Source organism: Sceloporus occidentalis, unplaced genomic scaffold (genome assembly GCF_023333645.1).
Source record: "Sceloporus occidentalis isolate IW3139 unplaced genomic scaffold, rSceOcc1.0.p SCAF_6, whole genome shotgun sequence".
In the NCBI taxonomy this organism is placed as follows: Eukaryota; Metazoa; Chordata; class Lepidosauria; order Squamata; family Phrynosomatidae; genus Sceloporus; species Sceloporus occidentalis.
In genome coordinates this window covers 105,442,605-105,463,119 of record NW_028316986.1, presented here as the reverse complement: position 1 = coordinate 105,463,119, position 20,515 = coordinate 105,442,605, and the positions used below count along the sequence as shown (strand labels likewise).

General features: G+C 40.0%; 1 protein-coding gene across 1 annotated transcript in view; it reads left to right on the top strand.

Annotated features, from left to right (window-relative positions):
* FIG4 (FIG4 phosphoinositide 5-phosphatase) overlaps positions 1 to 20,515 on the top strand; it is a 93,976-nt gene that overhangs the window by 67,822 nt on the left and 5,639 nt on the right. The window contains exons 17-21 of the mRNA XM_089530592.1: positions 1,200 to 1,258; positions 3,976 to 4,123; positions 6,089 to 6,172; positions 8,777 to 8,972; positions 19,298 to 19,380. Coding sequence (XP_089386718.1) covers positions 1,200 to 1,258; positions 3,976 to 4,123; positions 6,089 to 6,172; positions 8,777 to 8,972; positions 19,298 to 19,380 — 570 coding nt within the window. The remainder of the gene's footprint in view (positions 1 to 1,199; positions 1,259 to 3,975; positions 4,124 to 6,088; positions 6,173 to 8,776; positions 8,973 to 19,297; positions 19,381 to 20,515) is intronic.

Sequence of the window (20,515 nt, the reverse complement as noted above, 5' to 3'; positions counted from 1 at the left end):
TGACTCTGGAGGCCAAGATTTCAGTCCCTGCTTGGCCATGGAAATCTACTGAGTGACACACTCTCAGCCTCAGAGGAAGGCATAGGCAACTCCCTTCTGACAAATTCTTTTTAAGGAATCCTTGTGATGGATTCGTCTTAGGGATGCCATAAGTTAACAGTATGCCTTCTGTAGACAGAACTACCATAATTCCCAGTTGCAAGCATAGAGTAAGCTATACACCTGTCCATAAGTTAGTTGGCTTTTCTTCCATTCATTCATATACCAAAACATTTTTACAGCCAGTGTTACTCACCTCCCACCCTCTTGTTGGCCCCTTTCAAGCTTCTCAAGAGCCTAGCTTTGGTGAATAATGGTGTCACCATCCTCCCCCTTACATATGTTCATACATGACTTGAAGGCACACAACAACAACAAGAACAACAACATAAAGAAAATGGATAGAAAATCAGTCTCTCTCTCTCTCTCTCTCTCTCTCTCTCTCTCTCTCTCTTTTTCATACTTCAAACTCAGGGCAGTGGTGAGGGATTCAACATAAAGGAAAGGAAATGTCATCTATGGCAGTCACCATCTTAGATGACTTCAGAAGATGATTAGACCAATTCATGTAGAATGAACCTATCAGCAGTTACTTGGCATGAGGGCTATATGCAGCATCATGTGTCAGGAGCAACATCCCCCTGAATAGGAGTTGCTGCACGAGAACAGAAGGAGAAGACCTTTGTTCTCATGCCTTGCTTCTGGAATTCCCATTGACTACTGTGTGAGCAGAATGTTAGATCACATAGGTCTGCTGTGCTCTATGCTGTCCATATTTTTTCTTTTTAGTTACTTCCATATTTGAGGTAATGTATTTTTTGGAAAAAAGAAAAGATGGCAGGCCCTTCTCTGAAGGGGTTCACAATCCAAAATTTGACACAAGGAAACAATAGAGGGCGGTAAAGGCAGTCATGATAAAGGTAAATGGGAAAACATATTTCAGTTAGACATGCTTGATTTAGTTCCAGCAAAGCATGAGGGATCAGAGCAGTAGATTTTGAGGAGGGATTTAAAAGGATTATGTACATCGTACAAGTATTCTAGGAGGCAGTTCCAACCAAAAGGAGCTTCAAAAGAGATGGGATGATGATGTATGCAGGAACAGGAGATCTTTTAGTACCTATTTTTTTTAAAGAGTATTTTTTCCTTCATACCCAAAGCTACACTTTCTGGTGGACTCCAGGTGTCCTGAAATACTTACCACTGCCTTATGATGAAGGTAAGTTTTCTTTTCCCCTTATTTTAAAGAAAGAATCGTGTCAGGGTGGCTTTTATATGGGGTATGTGTTTTAGTTATGCTTTTTAACTTCTGCATATTTTATGTAATTTATACTGTTTTAGTTAGATGATTTTAATTATTTTTAGATATATTTTTTATTGTAAAGTTTTTGAAATGTTTTTATCTGTGAGCTGCCTTAGGTTCCTTACTGGGTAAATGGCAAAATAAAATGAAAGAAAGAAAGAATGGGTACAGTTTTCTCTCAGCAGTGACATAAAATGATCATAATTATACAAATGAAAAAATAATAAAAATAAAATTATGGCCCTTGTACCTAAAGTACGAAGTATCAGTGTCAGCAGTGGAGCCTTGCATGGCACTGGCAGGGACTTGAACAGTGTGGCCCAGTCGTTCTAGCCCTCAATGCAGCTGGTCCTGCAGACACAAATGTGCTGGGGGATCAGTCTCCATTCAGTCCTCTACAGTGGAGGACATGGGAGTATGATGCCCTGACACTTTTTCCAGCTCATCTTAGTAAATTGGTATTATGCTGTGTATTGCTGCTCTTTGGGGGCTATATTTCTGCCTTTCTGGACTCTTCTATTTTGTCAGCCATTTCATAGTTACAAATAAAAACAGTGTATAAATAAATACATTTTTATTTTGACAAATAAGAGTTGTTTCAGAGAATGTCAAACTAGTGACACAAAGTGATGTTCTAATAGGTTTGTCCTGAGTACAGTTATTGCTTTCTTTATGTCTTTTAACCTACTGCTGAGATTGGTCAGGTAAACAAATACTGTATATACTCATGTATAAATCGACCTCATGTATAATTCAAGGGCAGTTTTTGGGGCCAAAATCATGGATTTTAATATGACCCGTGGATAAGTTGATGGTCAAACACTGTGGCACGTTACAAAAGATCTAAAGGGGGAAACAAAGCACCACTTCCCTCCCTACTTCTCCCTCTCTGGACCTCTCCCAAGGGTCACAGTCTCGGCATGGAAAATGGGGAAACAAACCTTGGGGCACACACACACTTTTTCTCTCTTTCCCTTTACCACCAGCATTTCCAAGACTCATGACTTGCAAAACGGGGTTCAAGTCTCAGCACGTACTTTCTCTCTCTTTTGCCTCACCAGCTGTTTGTTAGCTCTGGCTACGAAGGAAGACTGAGCAATAAGACACACAGAGGTCTCAAACAGGGAAGCAAACTCTCCCTCTCTCCCTTGTTTCAGCAGCTGTTTGTTAGCTCTGGCTATGAAGGAAGGCTGTAGGATAAGACACACGCACAGAGAGGAGAGCACGCATGGGGACTCAAACAGGGAGCTGTTTAAAATTCCTTGGCTATGAAGGAAGGGTGGAACTTTAGGAACTTTATAAGCAGTATTAACTTATTGCCTCATATATAAGTCAACCCATGATTTTGGAGTCCATTTTGGGACATAAATTTCTCGACTTATAGTTGAGTATATATGGTAATGTAAAGATAATCAAATGTAAGAAATTTGCAGTTCATAATATCTTAGCTGCATATTTAAAAGCCTGTGTTCTGTTCAACTTGTATGCAAAAAAAAAAAAAAAATCTGATATGTAGAGAAGGTTTAGACATGGAAGAAGGAGGCGTGAAGACAGGAGGAAGGAACATCAACAACCTAAGATATGCAGATGACACCATACTACTAGCAGAAAGCATCACAGACTTGGAACAATAACTAAAGAAAGTCAAAGAAGAATGCACAAAGGCAAGCCTAATGTTAAACATAAAGAAAAATAATAATGACCACTGAAGATTTACATAAATTCAACCTGGATAATGAGGAAATTGAAATGAAGATTTCCCATAGCTTGGATCAAACATTTATTAGAACGGAGACTACAGATAAAAAAGCAGAAGAAGTTTAGGAATAGGAAGGACAGCTATGAAAGAACTAAACAGAATCCTAAAGTGTAAAGATATATAGCTGAACACTAAACTTAGAATTGTCCAAGCCATTGTATTCCCCATTAAAGCGGTCCCTTGCCTTACGCGGGGGATCCATTCTAGACCCCGCCATGTAAGGCAGGTTCTGCCTATGCTCGAGCCCCATTGAAAATTGTGCATGTGCATGCGGCGCACCATACATGAAAGGCATAAAAGGCGGCCGCATATGATGTGGGCGCACTGTACTATGTAAGGATGCTATGAAAGCAGAACAGAGAAGAAAACAAATAGGAAGAAAATTACTTCATTTGAAATTGGTGCTGGAGAAGAGTCCTGAGGGTACCATGGATGACAAAATCTTGGTCCTACAGCAAATCAATCCTGAACTCTCCCTGGAAGCCAAGATGATGAAACTGAAGCTGTTGTACTTTAGCCACATCACGAGAAGGTGTGGCTCATTAGAAAAGCCAATGATGCTGGAGAAGATAGAGGGCAGTAGAAAGAGAGAAAGACCACATGCCAGATGGATAGACTTAATCAAGGAGGCCATGGGCCTGAATTTACAAGACCTGAGCAGAGAGGTAAAGGATAGGGGGGTATTGGAGACGTCTCATTCACAGGGTCACCATGAGTTGAGGTCGACTCAAAACAACTAACAACAACAACTTCTCTATGTTTGTGTGAATACATGCACATCCCTACTTATATGTAACTGTGAGATGTACTTGCTTTTAAATTTTTCATGGGATATCCTTTTGCACTAGATTTTGTGTGTGTGTGTTTGTTTTAGTATCATGTGCTGAAAACAGAAGGAAGCTAATAGTGAAGAAATTCCATAAGTTTGATGAAGAAGTTGACATTCATAATGAATTTTTTCGGCCTTATGAGCTTAGCAGTTTTGATGAAACCTTTTGCTTGGCAATGACTAATTCAATACGGTATGTCCATTTTATTTTTGAAAATCTAACATTTTGAGTCAGCTCTTCTAATTTCAAAAGTCAACTTGAACCAAATTCTTTAAAGAATTTTATTAAGTAGTGTAAATTCATTTGCAGACTTATTCAGGTGAAAATAGGCTCTTTAAATTCAAATACATTTTTTTCTGAATTGTGTAGAAATCTGTATGCTCTTATCTCATTTTCCTGGACTTACTGAGATCTAATCCATTGGTTATGTAAATGCAAAATTTTAAATTCTTGGAATTACTCAGTAGCTATGTACTTAATGAATTGGAAGGTTGCAGAACTAAATTTGTAACGAAATGTGAATGCACATCTGCATAGTAATCTAAATTTGCAACCATGCACAATACACATGCATTATGTCCCTGCACAATCATACACAAAGACACTACGTGAACAGCTCTGCTTCTACAGCTTTGAATTAATATGGTAATTCCATATTCCATTGTCCAACCTCTTCCTTAGGGGAGCTTATATGCCTACAGACACCTATGAGATTCTGTCTAATTCATTAAGATGCTAATCCAGATGTGCAGACAGCCTCCACAGTACAGCTATTTTCAGATACTATTTCTTTGTGAGTGCATGTGCAGGGTCACCTAGTCGTTTTGCCTAGCTATAAAGAAGGAATCTCAAGCTGTGTTTACACATAGTTTTTTTATATATATGCAGAGCAGCACCATTTAATAAATGTACAACGTGTCTTTCAGATAGTTAGCCCAAGTATTAATAGGTGATTTAGGGGGGATGTGAGGGGATTTAGGTCAATTCAAGCTGAGGTTGAACACTTCTTAAGTTAGCAATAGTCCTATTTCCCATAACTTCACTCATCTGTGCATTGTTCACTTGAAGTTCTTTTTATCTTTTTTACATTCCTAGTGTTTATTTATTTACACTCCAGTGTAAAGTCGAAGGCTTTCATGGACGGCATCCATAGTTTTTTGTGGGTTTTTCGGACATCAGCACAAAACAATACACATGCAAATCACTCCTGCATTCCCAGGCTCACACAGTATATATACACCCAATTTTTTCCAGGCTAAGCATTCCCTGAAGATGCCAGCCACAGATGCTGGCAAAACGTCAGGAAGAAACTCTTCTGGAACATGGCCACATAGCCCAAAAAACCCACAAAAAACTATTTACACTCCCATAAAAATATTGGTATAAGTACTGAATATTCATTTTAAAAATGTTTTTACCATACACAATTTGGTTTGTTTCTGCTTTACTTTTTAGTAACGAGTAATTTCTTTGTTATATTTCTGTCTTACCTTTTCTCCAAGGAGCCCAAGGCAGTATAGATGGCTGTCTTCCCTGTTTTTATCCTCACAACTCTGTGAGGTGAGTTAGGCTGAGAGGGATTTATTTCTTTGATTTCTGTGTCTTCATAGAAGTCAATACAACTGACAAAAAGATAAGTAAAATAGCTAAAGATTAAAATATAAAATGGATTAATTAAAATATCAAGCAACTTTAAAGGCAATTAAAAAGAAATCAGCCAAGAAAAAAGGGAGGATCTGCACAGTTTAAAAAGTAAAGGTGATTAATGTCCCAAAGCTGTTGAACTTAATGACTCAGAAAGGCCTGTTACAGACTGCCAAAATAAAGCTGCTTCGGGTCTCTTTGGAGGTATGCTGTTTAAATGATGCATGCATCCTAAGAATCCGGAAGCTGCACCAAAGCTGCCCTCCAGTGCTTAGGAATGGAGTGTGGCTTTGGCGCGACCTCCAGACTCTTAGGACCCATGCATCATTTAAATAGCATACCTCCAAAGAGACACGAAGCAGCTTTATTTTGGCAGTCTGTAACAGGCCATAGATTTTAAATTGTGTTTCTTAATCCACACTGGCTATCAAATTGTGGCTATGTAGCCGTTCTATTTAGTAAGAAACTACTTTTGTAGAGGTAACTGAAGCTTTCCCCCTTTTTTTTCTTCAGAGATTTTATGCCTAAGAATGTTGGCATTGATCCTAGCCCATTTACTGTACGCAAACCTGATGAAACTGGAAAATCTGTTTTGGGGTAAGAATACCAAGGGTTTCATGCTCTTTGATGTATGTTATTTTGTTTTGTTTGCTCACTTATGCACTTTCTAATCTTGAATTAATGTTAGGTACAATGATATGAAATCCCTAGGTTACCTTTATGAATCAAATTGGCCAATATTTTCTGCATGTATGAGTTATAGATAAATTTGAGTAAAATTCATGTGTAAAATCCATATGAAAGAATGATCTTTGGATTAAGAGAGTCTTGCAGATTTCAACAAGAATTAAAAGAAGAGAGGAAGAGGAGGGAAGGATTCTATTTTGACTCTGGCCAATGAAGTTTGTTTTGTATCATTGACTTTTCTCCCCACTCTGTTCTCCTGTTGATGAAATTGAACTATAGTGGTAGCAAAATTCTGCTTCAGTGCCAAAGATACAAATTTTCAATTATTCTGTTGTCTAATTCTTTTGTCACATAGTGGGAAATACAAGACAGCAGAAGAAAGTTGGTAATTACATAACCCTCTCTCTGTCCTGGCATCTGTGCATTGCCCTTTGTAAAATGAATATTTATCTCAGCTTTTGTATAGGTCTAGTTTTCCTCATGTGTGGGATGATAATACATTTGACTGGTTTTGCCATGAAATGTTGCTTGTATGCTTCCATCAAAATCTCAAGCATTTCAGGTAGAATTGCACATTAGTTCTGTGAAGAATATAAATAAAAGAGTGGAAGGAAGACGAGTTTCATCCTTCTCCACATCTTATTTCATGTTTGTGATCTTTCTGAGAATGTTTGCCTTGGTTAGCACAGGGCCAAAAGCTCTGATTCAACAATGGAACAAAAAGTGGTATTGCACCAGATTTCATAATCAATGATTCCAGTAATATACAGTCACCCCTCCAAGTCTGTGGACTTGAAAATCCACGGAGGGAAGGCCACCATTAACCTTAATGGGGCGGGGGGTGGGCCCCACATGCATGCACCCCATTCAAGCCTATGGGTCTTGAATATGTGCAAGATTTGGAACTTGTAAGGGGGGGGGGGGGTCCGGAACAGATTCCACACGAGTTCTGGGGGTGACTGTACTCAGTATCATTGGGAGCAGTCTGCAGGTTTGTGTGCTCCCTTCCCAAACCTTCCCTTTTGCATGACTGTTCTTCATATCTGCTGTTGGCAGCAAGATTAATGCAAAACCCAGAAATGTGAAGGCTATCAGAAAACGTGTTTCGTCAACTTTTTCTGAGCTCCCTTAAAGTTCAGTGAAGCATATTTTTAACCCATTAGGTGGTTCTTATGTCAACAGTAACAGTAGAACTGTAGAATTGATGGAGAAAATGTCAGTTGCTTTGATTGATATCAGTTTATCCATATTTGAGAAATGTAAGGTACTGCACTTAGGGCGGAAAAGAGAAATGCATAGATATAGATGCACTTCCTCCAGTCCATCTGCCTTGGTCCAGGCCTCGGAGGTGGAGAACTTCTGGACCTGATCCCATTCCCCACCACCACTCCCTTCTCCTTTTGTGTCGTGTCTTCTTAGATTGTAAGCATGAGGGCAGGGAGCTGTCTAACTAAAAGATTGTATGTACAGCGCTGTGTAAATTTACAGAACTTTATAAATAAAGGTTAATAATAATAATATAGGATGGGGGAAACCTAGCTGAACAAGACTACATGTGAAAGGGATCTAGGAGTCCAAGTAGACCACAAGTTGAACATGAGTCAAAAGTGCGATGCGGCAGCTAAAAAGGTCAATGCAAATTTAGGCTGCATCAATAGAAGTATAGTGTCTAGATCAAGGGAAGTATAGTGCGCTCGCGTCATACGCTGGTGCATTATACATTGCTTTCAGCATACGCTGAAAGCAGTGTTGCTTCTTCTGGCGCTATGTGCCAGAAAAACAATGGCGTGCATCCCCATGGCACGCACACGCCACCGCAAACACAAGCCCCAATGCTTGTAATGGGGCTGGAGCATACACGTTTTTTGTTTTACTCGGGTGGGTCCGGAATGGATCCTCCGCGTAAAACAAGGGTGCACTGTAATAGTGCCACTCTATTCTGCTTTGATAAGGCCCCACTTGCAATACTGTGTCCAGTTCTGGGCACCACAATTCAAAAAGGACATTGAGAAAAAAGTCAAAATGCTACTAAAATTGGGCTTCAAATAATATTTAAAATAACTGAATAACTAAAATATATTGTTGCTTACATGAAGACAGGTAATGTTATTTCTTGTTTCAGTACTTTGGAAAGATAGATCCCTTATTTCCTTGCTTATCTTGTTGTAGCCAGTGGCATTAATTTGTTACTTCCCATCTCCGCACAAATTATCATTCTTTCCTCAGGATTTCTTCGGGATTTGCTGAAGCCTGTGCTGGCATAAACTTTACCTGTGATGAAGGTTGGGTGATGGGATTTGCTCAAGGGAGAAGAAAACCTGGAAGAGCAACATAAGAAGGGAGCACACAACCCTATGGCCTCACTCTCAATCTGTTATTGAGGAATATAGACAAATCTAGACATTGAGCTCACCTAAGAGAGAGAACTTTCCTTTCCTTGCCCTTGCATTGCTATTGTTTAATGGTAATTGTAGCAAAAGAAACGGTAATGCATAATTACTCTGATTTTCTTAGGAACAAAAGTAATAGAGAAGAAACTGTGTTGCAGCGTAAAACAGCTGCTAGTGCCCCACCACCGCCCAGTGAGGAAGCTGTGTCAAGCAGTTCCGAGGATGATTCTGGGACTGATAAAGAAGATGAGGGGGCTGTATCACAACGTTCAACACCAGTGAAAATGACAGATACAGGAGATAATACCAAAATAACAGAAGTAAGTCATACTTTTAACATACACATAGATCTCCATTCAGTGTACTTTTTCTGGAGCTGTGTTTACCATGCACTTAAGGTTGCTCAGACATATATGACTGACTTGCTTTGTGTACCTGAGATTTTCTCATTCAGCAGTTAGAAACATCATCAAATATGTTTTTTAAAAATAATGTGTGTGTGTTTCCATAAAATTGGAATAGAGCCTTCGGAAGCAGATAAAATGAAAGTTTTATATCTCATCAGATTTCAAACTTAAAAACTACTGTTAAGAACTTTATTTGTATCAGGGTTTTAAATTAAATTAGGTAATTGAGCTCCAAAAGAAAAATGGGTTAATAGTGTATTAGCTGGTTACAGAAATATGGTTTAATATGGTTCTGGGTCCCCTTCTGTTTTCTCTCTACACACTGTCCTTAGGAAAACTCATCAGCTCTTTTGGCCTTTCCTACCATCTGTATGCCGATGACACCCAGCTGTATCTTTCTGCCCCTGACCTTTCTCCAAGGCTTGAACAGCAAGTCTCGTCTTGCCTTACAGCTGTCTCACAGTGGATGCGCCATCGGCGTTTGAAGCTCAACATGTCCAAGACGGAGCTTCTTGTCTTTCCTCCTAAGCCCAACCTTCAACACTCCTTTTCTGTCTCTGTGGACAACATTTCCATTCAACCAGTCCAGCAAGCCCGCAGTCTTGGCTTTATCTTTGACTCTTCTCTGTCGTGTATCCCTCAGATCCAGACCACAGCCAAGGCTTGTAGATTCTTTTTGTACAATATTGCCAAAATCCGACCATATCTCTCTCCCTCTACTGCCAAGATCCTGGTCCATGCCCTAGTGATCTCACGACTTGATTACTGTAATGTCCTCCTGGCTGGACTTCCTCTTTCTCACCTCCGTCCTTTAATCTCTGCCCAGCATTCAGCTGCACGCATTATCACTTCCACCCACCGCTCTGACCACATCTCTCCTGTGTTGGCATCCCTTCACTGGCTCCCTCTCCCTTTCCGCATTCAGTATAAGCTCCTGCTGTCGACATTCAAAGCCCTCCATGGACTGGCCCCTCCTTACTTATCAGACCTTCTTTCTCCTCACCTTCCCACTTGGGCCCTCCGTTCTGGTAGTCAAGGGTTCCTGTCTCAGCCAAGGATTTCCTCTGCCCCATCCCGGATTCGCCCCTTTTCACTTGCTGCCCCTCACTCCTGGAACCTTCTTCCTCCACAAGCAAGAGTCATCACTTCTTTAACCAGCTTCAAAACAGAGTTGAAAACCATCCTGTTCAGAGAAGCCTTCCCAGACATCGCATAATTGTCACTTACTATCTGATGTTCTGTTGTTGACTGTTTATTGATCCATTTCCTGAATTGCTATGTACTGTATATGTATTATCCTACTTGTGAGTATGTATTTTCCCTGGATAATGATTAACCTTCCATTTTGAAGCCAAGCCCTCCCTCCTGTCCATCTGCCTTGGTCCAGGCCTCGGAGGTTGAGAGGAACTGCTGGACCTCTTACCCTTTCCCTCCACCACTCCCTTCTCCTTCTGTGTCATGTCTTTTTAGATTGTTAGCCTGAGGGCAGGGAACCGTCTAACTAAAAAATTGCATGTACAGCGCTGTGTAAATTTACAGCGCTTCATAAATAAAGGTTAATAATAATAATAATAATAATTTAATAAAGAATTTCCAAATCTAAACACTAATCATGCCAAATCATACTTTTGCACAGACTTCAGAACCGTTATAATACTTCAACATCTAGGGATGTTAATGAAGATTTATAAAACACAATAATAGGAGACAGCATAGCAAGTTTAAATCATACACTGGATTTTTAACATGGCAGAGGGAATGAACACAGAAGACAGGTGGTAGCATGAATGTAGATTTATTACTACCAACTGATGAAAACTTCACAAATGTCAATCAATCAATAAACATCACAGACCATTGCTGTTGTGCAAAAACTGGCCACTCTTGTTGTTATTACTGGGCACTGATCTGCCAGCAAATAAAATATATAAAATTCATCAGTTCCTCCAGGAAAATGAGTAAGAATTGGATGAATAAAAATATGGCGATAGCCATAATAAAAAGGATAATACAACAATACTTGACCTATAGTCTCCACTGTACCAGTTCCACAGGGACATATGCATAGATTATAGGGAATATTATTGTATCTCCCTTCCAATAAGGCTGAAGGTAGAACGTTAAATTTTGCTAAAGTGAATGTTATCCTATGTTTTGGAAGGGCTAGAAGACTCAAATGGTTAGCTAACAAAAAAGCATTGCCGTTGTCTCTGAAATCAGGGCATACAGTGGCTGCTTTTATGTGTTGTTGCAACTCATTCTCTATAATTGGTTGATGTATTTCCCATTTTGCTTTCTCATAGCCCATTGCCAGAATGGTGGCGTGTGATAAACCCAAATTAACTACTTTCTCATTCAGATTCTTATTCTATCTGGAGAGAAACCCATCAGACAATATCCTCCTCTGCAACCCAGCTGTCCTTTTGGGAGACAAATGGGCTGGGCAAGAGACTATTTAACATATTGGCCCGTGGGACAATTTTTGGGAAGTTTTTTTCGATTTATACAGGAATAATAATAATAATATTTATTATTTATAAACCGCTTTTCCAAATTTGGTCAAAACAGTGTACAACACAAAACAAAAATGTGAGACGATAAAACAAATCAATAACACATATCATCAATTAAAATTATATAAAAAAGTTTACAAATATTAAAACCCAGAAAAACAAACTAGCTGGATCACCCAATTGCATATCAAGGGGAGAACAGAATGGAATTAAGACACATGGGGGAAAGCTTGTCGAAAAAGAAAGGTCTTAAGATTCTTCTTAAACATGTCAAGGGAGGAGACAGAGCGGAGCTCGTCAGGAAGGGAGTTCCAGATCTGCGGGGCCAAGGTAGAAAATGCCCTATGTGAAGACGAGGAGTATCTTGTCTTCGGAACCCTCAACAAATGCTTCCCGACTGATCTGAGAGTGCGGAGCGGATTATATGGGGAGAGGCGGTCCTCTAAGTACCCTGGGCCCAAGCCATTTAGGGCTTTATAGGTAATAACCAAAACCTTGTATTGCACCCGGAAGCGAATAGGCAGCCAATGTAGGTCTTGTAAAATAGGTGTTATATGGCTAGTCCTGGAACATCCAGTAACCAACCTTGCTGCCATATTCTCTACTAACTGAAGCTTCTGGGTTTGGTACAAGGGTTGCCCCATGTAGAGCGCATTACAGAAATCCAACCGAGAGGTTACCAGAGCATGTACAACCGTTTCAAGGGCCCTCCGGCCCAGGTAGGGTCGCAGCTGGCGTATCAGCCAAAGCTGGTAACAGGCGCCTCTGACCGTCGCATCCACCTGAGATGTCAGGCGGAACGACGAGTCCAGAAGCACCCCCAGACTGCGAACTGAGTCCTTCAGGGGAAGCGTGACCCCATTCAGGACAGATGGACAAATTTCCTTCCCCGGGCCAGGGGAACCAATCACGAGTACTTCCATTTTCTCTGGATTCAGACTGTGTCTGTTTTCCCTCATCCAGCCCATTACCGACTCTAGACAGGCATTTAGAGGAGAGATGCCATCCCTAGTCACTGCTTCAGTCGGAGGCACAGAGAAACATATTTGAGTGTCATCAGCGTACTGATAACACCGCGCCCCGTGTCTCCGGATGATCTCGCCCAGCGGTTTCATGTAAATGTTAAATAGCATGGGAGACAAAATTGCTCCTTGAGGGACACCAGATGTTAGTTCCCTCTTATCGGAATGACAGTCCCCCAGCTGCACCATCTGGAATCTACCCGAGAGGTAAGAACGGAACCACTGAAGCGCTGTGCCCCCAATTCCCAACTCTTTCAGGCGTTCCAGAAGGATACCATGGTCGATGGTATCGAAAGCCACTGAGATGTCTAAAAGATGTCTAATCCATAATTCATCTTTTTCTTGGTTACTTGATACTGTGAATATTAGGTTTAGGTGAAGTGGTTATTTCATGTACAAGTTACTCTGATAAAAAATAATATGCCGTCGGCCATACTGTGTTTTATATTGTTCATTTGGTGAGTTCTTGAACCATCTGGCAAAGATTTAAAAAAGGACCATCAGTTGTCATCGTTCATGAGATTTCTAGTCAAAGGGTCGAGAACACTGTGGGCTATTGTCTATTCCATCACTGCCACCAAATGTGAGGACCTTCTCCTGCCCCACTGCTATGGCATCAAATGTGAGGACTGTTCAGATGCCTTCATGGATAATGTGTGCGATTTTATTTGTCTAATGCTATCACCAGACGCCACTATATTTGAATAACTGCTGCCTCTACAAACACTGTGTCTGAACTCCTGAATTTCAATAACTCTTATGTAGCATTCTTAGGGGCACAAGTGTATAATTAAAAAATAATTGATTAAACAGAAATTCAACATAGTTGGAGTTAGATCGTTAGGGCCACACAGGTTTAGATGTTTTAAACAAGTAACTGTTACTTGTTTAAAACATCTAAACCTGTGTGGCCCTAACGATCTAACTCCAACTGACATCCCTCACATTGTATTCTTAACTTTGACTCTCCTATCTCTCACATTCTCTCTAACTCATATCCTGATTGACTGGCCTAACTAATCCCTATTGTTGACTCTTGATAACTCTGCTGGCGCCTCTTCCTGACCCTGACAGACTCTTATCCCTAACCTTGACAGACCCAGCTCTCACTTTCTCTCTACTGCTCCTTCATTTATCACCTCTACTATACATCACATGTATTACAACACTTTACCACAACTTAGCTAATAAACACAACAATATCCTCCCCCCACAGAAGATCACAGGCACTCAGTTCTAGAAATAGAAACAATTACTATTCTCTTGTCGTGACTGAAGTCTTGTGATCAACTGAAATGTTGGTATGAATGATTTTGAGTGTACATTCATCAGTCCCTACAATAATATTTATAACCAAAACATATCAAAAGCTAGTACTGAATTGGCAGTTTATTTGTGACAGAAAGTGGCATGTAAGATTCTAATAGGAATTTCTGTTGCTGGTAGATTTAGTAGATATTTTATGTTTAGATTAGTTTTATTAAATAAAAAATAAATTATCTTTAGATAATTTGATTTTTAAAAGAGCAGCGAATTGGATACAAATCCCTGCTGTCCTCTAGAAGGGCATTTCTTTGCACATATACATCATCCCAGTTAACCTCTATTCTCCTAAAAAGCACCATGAATGGTCCCCCTGAGAATGCTTGTTGAGAAATCAAGCAATAGTCCTCTTCTCACCCACTAAATAATCAGGTTATGTAGTGGGATCTTGGAAGCTGAACCAACTGGTTTTTGAAATTGTAATCTTTTCTTTTGGTGCATCCTGAGCTCAGTTGGATGTCTGTTAATCTGTGTTGCTCTTCTGTCTACTTGGCAGTTGACTTGATATGATCTCTGGCCTTTTCTTACTTGTGTAAGCTTCTGATCTGTTTCTGACAATATGGCACAAATTATCTTGAGCCATTACCTGGCAAGCTCACATTGTCCTCCTTCACAAACTGTGATTGAGTGGGGAAAATGAGTCACAGGTAGTAGACAGGAACATACAGAAGATACAGTAAAATAAAAATTGTTCCAATAATTTAAAAGAAAAAAACAACAACAAACTTTTTGGCAGGATGAAATTAGAGCATGAAGGCTTTTTACACTGATACATTCAACACTGAACTGGAATTTAATGTTGGCAACTAATTTATGCTTATTTTGCAGTTCTGCAATTTCTCGTGAAGGGCAATACAATCATTACAAAATTCAGGAGACTGTTGTTTTATTCTAGTGTACTGTACTTCACAAAAGACCAAAGATACATTGCATAGAATGATAAAGTTGGAAGAGACCACAAGGGCCATCCAGTCCAACCCATTTCCATGCATGAAGAGACAATCAAAACACTGCCAACAGATGGCCATCCAGCCTCTGTTTAAAAACCACCAAAGAAGGAGATTTCACCACATGCCAGGCAGCGTATGACACTGTCAAACAGTTCTTACTGTAAGGAAGTTCTTCCTAATGTTGAGGTGGAATTTCTTTTCCTGTAGTTTGAATTCATTGCTCCAAGTCGTATTCTCTGGAGCAATACAAAACAAGCTTGTTCCATCCTCAGTATGACATCTCTTTAAATATTTAAACAGGGCTTTCATGTCACCTCTTACCCTTCTCTTTTTCAGGCTAAACATACCCAACTCCCTAAACCATTCCTAATAGGGCATGGTTTTTAGACCTTTCACCATTTTGGTAGCCTTTCTCCTTTTGAATTGTGGAACCCAGAACTGGACACAATATTCCAGGTGAGGCCTGACCAAACAGAATAAATGGCACTATTACTTTCCCCAGTTCAGACACTACACTTCTGTTAATGCAGTCTAAAATCATATTGATTATTTTAGCTGCTGCATCACACTGTTGACTCATGTTTAGCTTGTGGTCTGTTAAGATTCTGAGATCCTTTTTACATGTACTGTTTGTTGTCAAGCCAGGTGTCACCCATTCTATATCTGTGCATTTCATTTTTTTTCTGCCTAAGTATAGTACCTTGCATGTTAAAATTCATTTTGTTAGTTCTGGTGCAGCTCCCTAAACTATTAAAATCATTTTGAATTTTGATCCTGTCCTTTGGGTTGTTAGCTAGCCCTCCTAATTTGGTGTCATCTGCAAATTCGATAAGCCTACAGATGCGAATTTGATAAGCATGATTCTATCATCCAAGTTATTGATAAAGAAGGTGAATAGCACAAGACCCAGAACAGAACCTGTGGCACCCTGCCAGTCAGTTCTATCCAGGATGAAGAGGGGCCATTGGTGAACACCCTTTGGGTTCAGTCAGTCAACCCAAATACAAATCAACCTAACAGTTGCATTTTCTGGCCCACTCTTTACTAACTTTTTTGCAAGGATATCATAAAGGACCCTGTCAAAGGTCATACTGAAATCAAGATACATTATATCCACAGCATTCCCTTCATCTACCAAGCTTGTAACTCTGTCAGAAAAAGAAATAAGGTTACCCTGGCCTGACTTCTTTTTGAGAAGCCCATTAGACAGTTAGTGATCATGACATTTCCCAGTAGAAAAGACCCCCACATCTGCATAGACTTACTGATGTCTGCGAGATAAAGGTTAACCCACTCTCCCACTTGCCTAACCATGGAATTAGTCTTATTTTACACAGGTGCACAGATATTCCAGTAAAGAACTGCACATTGTTCTGAAATATTAGTTGGTGGTCAGACATTAACATCCCTCTTTCAGAGTGGTAAGTCTTCATTGCTACAAGTTAAATCACCTTAATATCACCTTCTATAACCAGTTGACAAGGTGATCAGTGATAGGGTGGAAGCTGGCATAGGTCCACATTGGATCAGGTTCCATTCTGATTGATCACATCCTTTCTGAGTATCTACAGGCTGTCTGTTTCATCATCTGCTCTAGATTCCTGCTTGGTATTGATGTTAGGCTGACTGAATGGTACTGTATATACTTGTGTATAAGTCGAGGGCAGGTTCTGGGGGCAAAATCATGGATTTTGATATGACCCATGGATAAGCTGAGGGTCAAGCTCAGGGGCATGTAACAAAGAATCTAAATGGAGGGGGGGAAACACCACTTCACTCTCTCTCCTCCCTCTCTGGACCTCTCCCAAGAGTCACCATCTGGGCATGCAAAATGTGGACACAAACCTCCATTTTCCATCCCTTCCCCACAACTTTCTCCAAGGCTGCTGGCTTGCAAAAAGGGGGACACAGGTTTCCGATTTCCCTCCTTTCCCCACAACATTCCCCAAGGCTGATGGCTTGCAAAAAAAGGAGACACAGATTTCCCTCCCTTTCCCACAACTTTCCCCAAGGCTGATGGCTTGCAAAAAGGGGGACACAGACCTCCGATTTATCTCCTCCCTCCATTCTCTACAGCTTTCCCAAGGCTCACGGAGATTATTACTGTATTGATCTGCATATACATCTACCTTGGATTTTGGAGCCCTTTTTGGGCTTACATTTTTCGACTTACAGATGAGTATATACGGTAATTATTTTGATCCTCTTCTTTCCCCTTTATGAAGATGGAGACAATATTTGTCCTCCAATATGCTGGGATTTGTTTCAGTTCAAGACCTAAACTGAAAGAGCATAAAATATTCCACTGGATGATATAGCATCTATAAACATTTTCATCTCAGAGACTTCAAAATTTATTTGTGACAGGCATTTTATTTCTTTTTCTTTTATTAGATATATACCCCATCTTTCTCCATTATACTAATTGACTGACATATCACAGATTAATAAAACATTTTAAAGCACCACCTGATTCAATGAAAAGCACCTTTTTATGTCAGGCATTTAGAAATGCAAAATGAAGACTTTGCTGGAATGTGACAGCACGATAGTTTGAGGACTACACAATTTTTACAAGTTGAATTCCCAACAAAATGTTTCAGTGTGGAGTGCTCCTAACTACAATTGTAGTAAACTAGCTGTGCGTTATTCCAAAATACTCTAATTTCTCACTTCTCACAAGAGGCCAGTATGACTGGGCATGCTTGGTCTTTATACTGTTCACTGTCTGAAACAGGAGTGTTCGAATCATATCTTTCACCTCAGGCATCAAAATGAACTCCATTTCTGTCTATCCATATACTTCAAGATACAATATAATATCTGATGGACATCTGTGTGTATAAGCAAAAATCTCTGTGTATAAGCTAATAAAGACTGAACCAGAAATGCTAATCAATCCTTGGAGCCTTACTGGTGAATTGTGCCCCTGAGTTTTTGTATGTAACAGCCTAATTTATCAGGCACAAAATTTAAAATGAGAAATTATCATGTACCTATGGAAGAATCTCAACTAGGGATTCTCAACCAAGGTTCCCTGGAAGTCCAGGATTCTGCAAGAGAGATCATGACTGAAAAAGCAATGTCTTTTAGCTAGCGATACAATATTTTTCATGCAGGGGTTCCCCTGGGGCTTGAGAATTATTTCAAAGGTTTGTCTGGGGTAAAAAGATTAAGAAAGCCTTATGGGTGGTTATCATGCAGCCCTCCCTCTAGCCACCATCTTGAGGGAATGGAAGGCAAGCCAGCTCCAACAGGCCTTGCCTGAAAGGAAGAAGTCCCTCCCTTCATCCACCATCTTGAGGGAGAGGAAGGCAAGCCAGCTCTAACAGGCTTCCGAGGGAGAGCAGATCTGCTGGACTTTTACCCTTCCCTACCGCCATTCCCTTCTCCTTTTGTGTCTTATCTTTTTTAGATTGTAAGCCTGAGGGCAGGGAAATGTCTAATTAACAAATTGTAAGCAGCTCTGATAGCCTTGGCTGAAGAGTGGGGTATAAATAAATTGTTCTTGTTGTTGTTGTTATTATTATTATTAAGTATTAAATAAGTATTCTTCATCATTGGCTGGGACTGCTGGCAGCTGCAGTCCAACAACATCCAGAGGAGATCCAGCATGGTGTAGGTTTGAACATTGGACTGCGACTCAGCCATAGAAACCCACTCGTGACCTTGGGGAAGTCACATACTCTCAGCCGTGGAGGAAGGCAAAGGCAAATCGGAAATGACTTGAATGCCTACAGAAACAACATCTGGAGGGCCTCATGATTCCCATTCCGATTTGCAATATGATGAGGACAAGTTCTGAACTTCATCAAAAATTGTTTCAATGTAGTTAGAAATATAACATTTTGAAAAACTTACTCATTCTTTGTAGAATTTTTGATTCATGGAAGATAGTTTATGCAATAATTTGAGAAGACAGTGAAGTCATTTTAGCAACTTTTAAGATATAAAACTGGCATACTCTGAAAAGGCAGCAGTTGCTGAAGAGGAATTTGTGGTTGTTTGTTGCTGCTGAATCTATTGCGTTACATGGTCGTTACCACGTAATACGTTAATACATTCAGCCCTCCTCATCTATGGATTCAACCATCTTCAGCTCAAAAATATTCCTCGAAAATTTCAAACAGCAACCCTTTTACCATTTTATATAAGGGACACAATTTAATCATGTCATGGTATATAATAGGATTTGAGTATCCATGGATTTTGGTATTCAGGGGAGTCCTGGAACCAAACCTCATGGATATCAATGGCCCAGTGTATGTTTTAATGCTAACGTTTAATATTACTATTTTGGAAACCACCTTGCATTTAGGAGAAACAAAGTATAAAAGTTTAAATAATCCAAGAAGTCCAAACCTGATTGCTACTAGGATTTCTCCTTCCCAGCTTTTTACACATTTTGTTTTGTTTTGTTTTTGCATCAGAATGTAGTACAGCCTACAAAAGATGTATACGGGATTAATCTCTCAGAATCCCCTTCAGAAGATGATCTCAGCATATACACAAGGTAATATGTTTCCAGTTAAGTTGCTGATGCTGACAGAGAATGTTTGTGCTTATTTAAGTTTATTTTTTTCAGGGGGACTGTCTATAAATGTGTTAACATCTTTGCCATTAAAATCAATGGATTTATAAAGATCTTTACCTTTTAGCTGCATTGTGCGCAGCAGCTGTGTATAAGTGTGTGTGTGTGTGTGTGTGTGTGTGTGCGTGTGTGTGTGTGTGAAAAGTTGTGCAGCACCCTTTAATTTTAAAAAAAGAGATCCTGTTCTCTCTCCAAGGAGCTCAGGTCTCCCACCAACACTATTTTTATATTTAAAGCAATCCTGTGAGACAGATAAAATGAGAGACAGCAGTTGGCCTCAGGTTACAATAAGGATTTCTGGCCAGATTTTCCCAGTCCTGCTTCCTAGCCACTGTTGTATATTGCCTCTTAGGACAGAGGTGGACAACTTCTACATAATCCTCCTGGACCTAGGAGGACCATACCTCCTTCATGCCCCATATTGGTGGCTTTTAAAATCTACTGAGAGCTCCCCTCCCCCAGTGCTTTCTGTGGTCCATGAACATAATTTCATTAGGGTTTTAGGTTCCACTGGTCTGTTTTAGGCCAAGGCCGGCCTTTTTTCCAGATAAAATGTAGCAAGCTATTAAACTTGCCATTTGACTCTATTGCCCTGTTGTATGGTGAGGAGTATTATATCACACTTTTTCTACAATAAATTAATAGATATGTGTATATTTTGCACTCTCAAGAATTTCAAGCACAGACTTGGGTGGTTGTCTTCTTGGGGAAATTCTAGCTTTGTCTTTCCTTTATGAAACAGGGTGATAGACTATACACATGTAAGATTCCCTTGCATTCTTTGATTCTCATCTCATGAAAGAGGAGGAAAATTAGATGTCAAATTTTCCTCACCCTTTGTTAGGACATTAGAAATGTAGAGCTCACAGAATGGTTATATGTGTGCCATGATAAGTTGTTTGGTTGTTCAATCTGTGACTCTGGCTAAGGACACTATCACACTACTCTGTTACAACACTATTATTTCACTTTTACAAGTATGAATGCCTCCTGTGAAATCCGGAGATTTGCACTCTAGTGAGAAGCCTTTAGCATTCTCAACCAGAGAGCTTTTAGG